The 9467-nt window shown below is 39.6% G+C and overlaps 1 protein-coding gene across 1 annotated transcript in view; it reads left to right on the forward strand.

Annotated features, from left to right (window-relative positions):
* Positions 1-9467, forward strand: part of arhgdig (Rho GDP dissociation inhibitor (GDI) gamma) — a 45023-nt gene extending 35556 nt beyond the window's left edge. Inside the window, exons 4-6 of the mRNA XM_063470563.1 lie at positions 3551-3627; positions 7157-7220; positions 7895-9467. Coding sequence (XP_063326633.1) covers positions 3551-3627; positions 7157-7220; positions 7895-8091 — 338 coding nt within the window. The 3' untranslated portion in view covers positions 8092-9467. The remainder of the gene's footprint in view (positions 1-3550; positions 3628-7156; positions 7221-7894) is intronic.

The raw sequence follows: 9467 nt of genomic DNA on the forward strand, positions 1-9467 counted from the left end.
AATATAATTCTATAATTGACCTTTGAATTAGGTCAGCAACCAGAATGACTACTTAAAACTGACTTGACAAAGAAAATGACAAATTTGTGATTTTGTGGCATAAAAAATAACAAGCAGTGATCGCCATTGGTCCAATATGTGCAAAGTGTAAGGTTTAGGCTGAAAGCCTATGCGATCATTGGGTGTATTTGTCTGTGTGTTGTGTGTGTGTTTGTGTGTGTGTGTATCCTTGCATGCATACTTGCTGGTGTTCATACCTGCTTGCGTTTTTTTGCAAGAGAGAAGGGGGGGGAGAACAGGTAGACAGCTTTCCACATTGACCTATTTTCTCAGTCAGACGCTCCCAAGGGTGGCCAGCTTCTTTTCTCTTCTCTCTGTCTCCTGAGACGAGAGTAGGGAGAGGAAGGAGGTGGAGGGTATATGAGAGGGGGGTTACAGGCTGCAGTTCAGAGAGGGAGATGAGTCCAAAGAAATGAGACAGAAATAGAGATGGAGAAGCTACCGAGGTAAATGGCATGTTTGGTTTTTATCTGATGACTTTATCTCACAGCAACAAGAAGCTCCCAAACCACAAGGGGATGTGCAGATTGTCAAAATTAAGACATAACCACATACTGTAGGGACAGTTAGGAGTTTATATTTATTTATTTATTGCGAATTTAAATGTACTACATCTACGTGGATTTTTAAGATGTCTTGCTTTTATTCTCTGACTGCCTCACTTCTTCCTCGCATCATATCACTGCTATCTGTTTTTTTTATTTGCCCCATTCTTCTATCTCTCCTTCATCTCCTCCTCCTTTGCTTCCTCTTTTGTTTCTCTTTGTCCATTAGGAAGCACTCAGGACTGATGGTTTGGTTTAAATTGACATATAAAGTGATTAGGCAGTGGATGCATTTCTGATTGCTCTGTGCTTTTTCAATGGGCCAGGATGCTTTGCCCCCACTGCAGTATGAACTCATTCAACCACACCACACAACTGAGACACTTTTACTGTACAAAGAAACCATACTGGTTTTACCCAGTAACAATAAATAACCAGTATGTCAGAGTTCCTTTAAAGGTAGTCAGCAATTTTTTTCAGGTTATTTCATAATTTAAAAAAAAAAAAGGTACATAAATTAGTCATCTTCCAAGAAATTGATGCGTTTTCATAGGTTATTTTATGGAAAGTGCCATGTTCCCTCCAGTCAACCTACAACTGACAGGTTATTCCAGGGGTCGGCAACCTGCTGCTCTTTAGTCCGTATAGTGCGGCTCCGCGTGGCTTGAAAAAATAAATTAGAAGTATTTAGCTGAAGTGTATTTTATTTATGTTAGTTCTTTTTTCAACTTGTAGTTCTAAATTGGAAGATTATTGTGATATTGAAATATAAAAATAAAATTATATTTTATTATTTTTTCATCATTCAAAATAAGCGTCACACTCGCGGAAGCCGATATACCCGCCTAAACGCCATGCATTTATCGAGACTTTCAACCCCAGGTAGGCCAATTATGGATCTTCGGATCCACATTATGTCAGCAGCTATTCTCCACCGTGAACTATGTTAAAAATAAACACCGCTCACGCCTCACAGATGACAGCTTACAGTCCTGCGTAAAGATGAAAGTGACTTCGTACAGCCCCGATTTTCAGACGCTGTGCGCAGAGGTTCAGGAGCAGAAGTCCCATTGTAAACATACCACGGCAGACCCGACGATGTTTGCATGAACGTGCTGTACGCATACAGCCGGCTGTAGCTTTGCAGCTCACAGCCCGACACATACCAACAACAACACAACAGCATAGATGGCACAGACGTTAAGGCGGCGAGGCGTGATTGCGGGTGCCGCTCAGGTGCGTCCGCCTCCCCTGCAGACCACGCCCCGCCACACACATTAACGTGGTAAAATACATATTTAGGCAGAATTTTGCAAATATCTATTTTTCATTTTTTAGCGGCATAGTGCTTTTTTTCCAATTATTTTTTAAAAGTCAGGTCAAGGCTCCAAAAGCCCAAAGGCAACATAAGGGTGGAGGCTCACAACAGTTTTTGTTTGCTACTTGGATAATTTTAGTTCAGCTGGGTGTCTTTCCTTTTGTTATATTTCTTTAAGAGTTCAAAATGTGTTAATTACATAAATAAAATGTAATTTTCTCTGTAGCACTTCATGGATTTCATAAGCAACACACCTTAGTTTTTCACACAAAGCATAAAGGTAAAAAACAATGTATACAGTGTTATCTTCATTTTAGATGTCAAAAAGTATTTGCGGCTCCCATTGTTTTCTTTTACGTTGAACCTGGGTCCAAATGGCTCTTTGGGTCTTAAAGGTTGCTGACCCCTGGGTTATACAATACCAGCCAGTTATACAGTAAGCTAACAATATGCCTGGTAATATTTGGATTGAGCGTCCTTAAAATCGCACTTTCTCCTTGATTATATTCTCACATCCTATAATAGTTTATTCACCATCAGAGTCCAACAAAGTTATATCCACTTCAAAGAAAGTTTCATTAATACCAGCTAACAGCAGATAATAGATGCTAACAGATGCTAACAGAGGCTAACATATGCTAACAGAGGCTAATTGTTTTAAGTCACTTCTTAAAATCCACTTCTTTTTATTGGCCACAGTGTTTGACTGAGAGTTGTTTTTGTATTGTATAATGTATAATGTTAAGTACTATTCTAAAGTGCTTTATAACTAAAAGTTAGCTTGGTTTGGCTAACTATGGCAAAAACAGCAGCACCTGCTGTCAGAAAAGTTCTCAACAACTCACCTCAATATTATTGTCATTTGTCAGAAGTGAGCTGCGCTGACTCTTTGACTTCTTTCACAAACTTTTACAACATCCTCCCAAATAAACAGACATAGACACTTCCAGCGCTGATAGCTGAGGTAAACGGTGGACTGACAGCCTTTCACAGATAGTGGCAAAACTTAGCTTTGCTAAATACACTCAGAGATTTTATGGTGACTCTGGGGTTATAGTGTTAAATATTGCAAAATCATTAATGGACTATATATGTGTTTTTTATTCCATAATTTATTGTTGATATAATATTATTAAAATATGTTGAAATATAGCATGTAAAAAAGTAGCGAAACACTCTAACCGGCTGTGTCCGTGATGGGGCACATCTTTTTGGTTTTGGCTGCCAAAAACATGTTTGTCCTACGTCAGCTACCATAGCTAGGATTATGTGCTTTAATTGGGAGGGACAATCTGCAATCTACTAACATCTCAAGGGGAAAATGTTACGCACTATAACTTTGAGCACTTTTTTTTTTTAAAATGTATTCCTTCCAATTTAGCAGAAAACATGAGAAGACAATACTGGGAATTCACTGGCATTCCTCTTTAAACAATTATATCATGGTGGTCATATTATGGTGCAATTCTCCAGTTGCTGTGTAAGTCAGTAAGCTACATTTCTGGATATGTAAGAAGCAACAAGAGCGTGACCCTTCGATTCATTTTACATGTGGAGTGAGTGATGTCATACATGTCATGTGGTCCATTAGGGATGTTTTATTGTTTCTTTGTTGTTGATTGTGCAGGAGACCTGATCGCTCTGAAGGAGAAGAGCTTCTCCTTACAGGAGGGAGTGAAATACAGACTAAAGATACACTTCAAGGTAAGTTGGAAAGATACAGTCACACAGGATATATTAAGGATGGTGAGCCTTAGTGTGGGTTACTGTGTGTGTGTGTGTGTGTGTGTGTGTGTGTGTGTGTGTGTGTGTGTGTGTGTGTGTAAGGGATGGAAACAAACAGATGGGAAGGTATCTACTGGAAGTGATTAAGAGGTGGAAAGGGAGACACAGTGCTGAGTAAGCCACCACGTGCTATAAAATTAAACCACCAAAATCAAAGCAGACCATTATCTTTTTTTAATGGGCTTTTTCAGTGCTGCTTAATTTTATAGTGCTTGTAAAGCTTCATGCTGGAGATGAAACCCTTTTAATGCTGTGGAAATAAGACTCGGTGGGAGTTTTCACGTTATCAGCTGTCTTTGTTACGTGAACACTGAGAGGCCAAGGGCAGAACTGCAGAATATGGCAGTTTGCACCAAAAGGCAAGATGTTTTTATACTGTTTGCAGACAGCTCACTGGAAGAGTCTGTCCATCTTGATTCTTTGCTGGCGGTGGAGGTAGAGGTCACTTAGGTGGAGCCATTGGAGGAGCACACTCGAGGTTGTGATCCACTCTGACACACTGAGGCTCAAAGGAAGGATACACACAATAATTTCTCTGGGAAGATTTGTCAGTTTCTTTTTCTCCGGAGCCCTTTCATTAGCTTCCTTTCTGTCACTGCACTCTGCTACACATTTAATGCTTTCGGGGGATTTTTCACTTCAACAAACTCTTCCAGTTTCATGTTTTTTTCTGGGCTTTTATCTCTCTTGAACTATTTTCTCTTCTAACTGCATTAGCTGAATGTTCCTCTTTGTGGAAGCCCATTATGGTTTACCCAGACATATATGACACTAACAGCTCCATTTTCATATTTTTCCATCATATAAACCACATTTGAAGACATGCATCAGTCTCATAGTGACCTCTCCTCAGTTATACTCTAATGCACAAAGACTATCAATACATATTGTAAGTCTTTAAAAAAAAGAAGAAGAAGGAAGAAACGACATTTCGATTCTGTATATGTCCTGTAGATATCCTGACTTTGAAATCCATCTCGTCATTGGTGTTTTCTTGGCCAGACTTGTTTCTCATGTTTACAAATGTTCAGTGTTGTCTCTTTAATGCGATAACCTCAGTTGCACACTCGAATCTCACCACAAATTCTTTCTCTACAACCCGGCAGAAATCAGTCCAGACAGGGGTAAAGGTTCAGCAGGAATCAGTCCTCAACAATCATTTCCTGATTTTTTTTTTTTTGGGGGGTGTTTATTTTTTGTCTTTTTGATTTATAATTTGTCTTTGCAAAGGGACAAGGTATCTGTCAGCCACAGTACAGGATACAGTGAGAACACTGTGTTCAAAGGATATCGTGCACAACTGACTACATCTCGTACTGTAAAATTATAAGGAGACAGAAACAGGTAGGGTCATTTTCCACAGCTGTCACTTCTCACACTGTGGGAAATTGTCCACTTCAGTAGCTTTTGTACTACTGGAAGTCCTCTGTGTGGTTTAGTGGAGGCAGCACACATAACCAAAATATTCTCCCACTGGCACCTTCACACAGGTTTTGTGCTAGATAGCCGGCAGGCTAAGTTCGGAGTTGTGGTGCATGTGTGAAAGTGACTTTAATGATTGTGTTGATGTTGTAAATTTCCCTGAAAGGTGTGGATAACATTGCTATAAATGCTGCAAATGAAAATTATATTTTTATTTGAATGTGTTTCCGTATTGCCAAATGCATGCAGAACTTTTTTTTATATATGTAAATGTAAAGAAAAAAGTAAATATCCAGTTAGTTATGTTTGCTCATTATGACACCAGTAACAGCCCAAATTCCTCCTAGTTTATTTGTTATATTAATAAGCATGATGATAGCAGTGATTTAATTCAATTCCTCTTTCCTCTGTCTCTTTTAATAATGTTCCTTTAATCATTCAAATGCTACCCCGCCCAGCCTCCACACTCTCCTCTCCTCTTCCCAACATCGTCATCCTTTCCTGCCTGTCTCTTGCCTCACTTCCCTGTTCTCTTCTTTTAAACTTCATGCCCTGCCATCCACACTTCCTCACACCTCTAATCTCTTCCTTCTTTTCTCTGTTACAAATAAACCACTCAACGTTTAGCTGTCACATTCACAATAAACACCTGAGGTGATGAAAATGTTTTTGAAACCAAGTGAATTCCCCAGAGGGTAACTTCATTAATTATTTGCCACAGAAATAAGAAAAGGTCAGAACTCAACTGTAGTTTAGCTGCATGTAGGAACTTCCCTTGAGTCAGTAGGGATAGTAATTTATCGCATTTTTGAAATTCGGTGGAGCTGATTGTAAGACAACCAGGAGCCAGCTCATCTATAACCCTGCGTAGGTCTCATTGTCTGAGAGTGTGGGAAATACTATTGACCTGGAGATGAAAGCTAAACATTGCTGTTATGATACAGAAGTAATTTGAATGAATCACCAGGAGCGAGTCACCCTATCACCTGGATCTTTATTGAAAAGCAAAGAGTAAGTAAGTAAGCCTAGAAAATAGGTCAGTGTGTGTCTAAGTGTGAATGTGTGGAAGTACTGGGCTTGAGGAAGGACCCAGGAGATCTTGCCCTGAAGGAAAAGGTAGAGGTGGGTAGAATAGCCAAACAGCTCAGGGAATGAGCAGCTCAGCTGTGCTGCGAGGACACCTGCTGGGCAAAGATTATCACTGCAGTTTGCTGTTACATTTAACGATGGTTTACTTCATTGATTGAATGTTTAAGGTCCCACAGACCTTATGTGTGTGTAAGGGTATGTGTAGAAACAATGACAATCCCAGAATTTCTCTCTTTTTTCCTTGAGACTAGTATTTTTTCTCACCTCATTAAAATGTAACGAATAAAGTGAAACTTATAACCCATTTTGTGAAATGGATAAAATACAAGCTAATCAACACAAATCTGCTTAAAAAAAACTACTTATGGGCTACTTATGAAAAAATTGATTTAATTTGCCAAAAGGATGCCGGATAGCAGTAAATCTCCAATAGCAGAAGTACTGTAATGATGGATGTATTGACTGAGGAAGGATACTGCTACATATTACACGAAGCTGTTTTTTCCAGCTGTGGTCTCATCTGAATAAAAGGTAATTGTGTTTTAAGGCACTTTGCATAGTGAGTGATGAGCAATTGTAGTATCTCTGTTTGTGTCCCATGTTAGAAGATCTGGACTAAATTAGTCCACATAAGATTACAAATCTCAGATATGTACATTTTGTTTAAGTTTCTGGTATTTTTTCTTTAATTACTTCATTTTCCTTTTGTACATAAAAATGTGTTTCCATTAATGTAGCAAAGATATCCTTAAGGTTGTGTGGAGATTTCTTTTTTACATCGGTTTATGCTGCATTATGCATTATGTGAATTAGATACTCTCAATTACCTTTTGCTCACTGAGTCAGTGTGAACTGATTTCTTTTTTGGGAGTGGGGGCAGCCTGGAAAGAGGAAATCATAAATTAATGAACATGTTTGAAACTATGTGTGTCTGCAGGTGAACAGAGAAATAGTTTCTGGCCTGAAGTACCGTCAAGTGACCTACAGAAAAGGAGTGAGAAGTAAGTTCAGTCATGAAAAAAAGTGCTGGAACACACGTCTTAACCTTTGAATCCAAGTTAAGAGGTGGATCCTATTGCCACAGGTGTGTAAAATCAAGCATCTAGCCATGCAGTCTGCCTTTACAAACATTTCTGAAAAATGGGTAATTCTAAAGAGCTCACTTAATTCGAGCATGGTGCACCAAGTCAGTTCATTAAATTCTATCCCTCCTAAATATGTGACGATCATCTAAAGTGGTATTATTGCAAAGTGGAACCATTAAGTAACCATAGCAACTCAGCCACAAAGTGTCAGACTATGTAGCGTTAACGATGGGGGTAACCAACACGCTGATGACTCAGCGTCTGCAGAGATCCAAACCTCCCCGGGCATTAACATCAGCACAAAAACTTTGTGCAGGGAGCTTCATGGCTGAGCAGCTTCTGCATATTGTCCATATATTGTGTTTGAATGCAACCAAACATACATCAACAAAGACACTGAACATCAGTCAGTGAAATGGACTTGTCTTTCAATTTTTTATGAACAAAATATTGTATGTCACATATTTACACATTGTACAAAAATAAAAGTACAGAAGGGTGAAAATGGCACCTTTGAAATGTTTGCACTGAATGCACAGATAGATTGTTAGACTCAGAGAGCTACATGCTCTGTTTGCGTCTCTTCACAGTGAACAAGGCGGTGTACATGGTAGGAAGTTACGGCCCACGCGCAGAGGAGCAGGAGTTTCTTTGCCCGATCGATGAGGCAGCTAAAGGCGTGATGTCCCGTGGCCAGTATCAGATCAAGTCCTGCTTCACTGATGATGACAAGAACGTCTACTTATCCTGGGAGTGGAACCTCAATATCAGCAAGGACTGGAATTAATCAATTGGGAGTGTATGTGTGTGTGTGTGTGTGTGTGTGTGTGTGTGTGTGTGTGTGTGTGTGTGTGTGTGTGTGTGTGTGAGAGAGAGTGTGTGTGTGTGTGTTAGAGAGAGAGAGAGTAATAATTCTGCTCTCTTTCCTTCTTTCACGTCTATTCTTCATCCCCTCTTGTCTCTGTCATCTTCCGCCACATTTCATGAGAGCTACCTTGCAGTGGCCAAAACAAGAAGTTTTCTAACTCTTCTCTTCCACCTTTTCCCTCCTTTTCTGTTTAGTGCACTACATGCAGGCCTCCAGAAAACCACGAGTGACTGAGACTTTTAGAAAAGAGAATGCCCTCTTTCTCTACTATTGTTCAGAGTTAACCATATGCTGAAATCTCCCTTTCCGCTTGCTTTCAGTTCCTTCCTCATGGCGTGTGTAGGCAAGTAATGAAAGGGTGTTTAATCCATTCAAGGCACAAATCCAATAAAATATAAACATGGCAAAATCGTTTTTATAGCTGAAGGGAAACAAACTCCAGAGACTGCTGTTGTGTCCAGTAAGTAAGGTGGATTTATTCTTTTTTATTTTATCATTATAGAGTTAACTGGGACAAGATGTCCTGAACAGCTTGCAGCACACATTAGAACAGGTTTTTTTATAGCAACATCACAACAACAGTCACCTCTAAGTGCTTTATAGTGTAAGGTAAAGACGCTACAATATTAGAAAGAAAATCTGACCAATCAAACAACCCCTATGAGCAAGCACTTGGCCACAGTGGGGAAGAAGAAACTCACTTTTAACAGGAAGAAACCTCCTGCAGAACCAGCAGGAGGGATTTCGGATTCACACATCAGAGCATTTCAAGTTTAAAAAGCAGAGATACAGACAAAAGCGAAGATGAGAGGGGCAGGCACATGCCGGTGATAGAAAACATTGTTTGGTCCATTCACAGAGTGAACTCAGCAGCAGGGACAGCTCATCGAGGCAATTAAGCACCAGATTAGCTGAAAAAACCTCAAAATCACAAAGTGCACCTGTGGTACACTTTCCTCCTTAAAATTAGGGTGACTTACACTTCAAGATTGTATCTCACATTTCTGCTGCAAATGGTTGAGAAGCAACTACAGAAATATAAACAACTCAGAACCAGTTTAGAGTTTTCATCTGTTTCTAAGTAATACAGCGGCTGATGTCTGGGTGTCACTGGGTGGGAGAGAATAGGCGTGCTTATAACATGTGGGTTATAACAGTGTCATATACCAATGAGGGACAAGATCATTGTTTACCCTGTCCATCCCTGATTTAATAGAATAGAATAGAATAAACCTTTATTATCCCATGGATGAGAAATTTTGGTGTTCGGTGTTTAACATTGTAAGCTTAAAGGA

This window comes from Pelmatolapia mariae, linkage group LG4, assembly GCF_036321145.2.
Source record: "Pelmatolapia mariae isolate MD_Pm_ZW linkage group LG4, Pm_UMD_F_2, whole genome shotgun sequence".
NCBI classification, from domain to species: domain Eukaryota; kingdom Metazoa; phylum Chordata; class Actinopteri; order Cichliformes; family Cichlidae; genus Pelmatolapia; species Pelmatolapia mariae.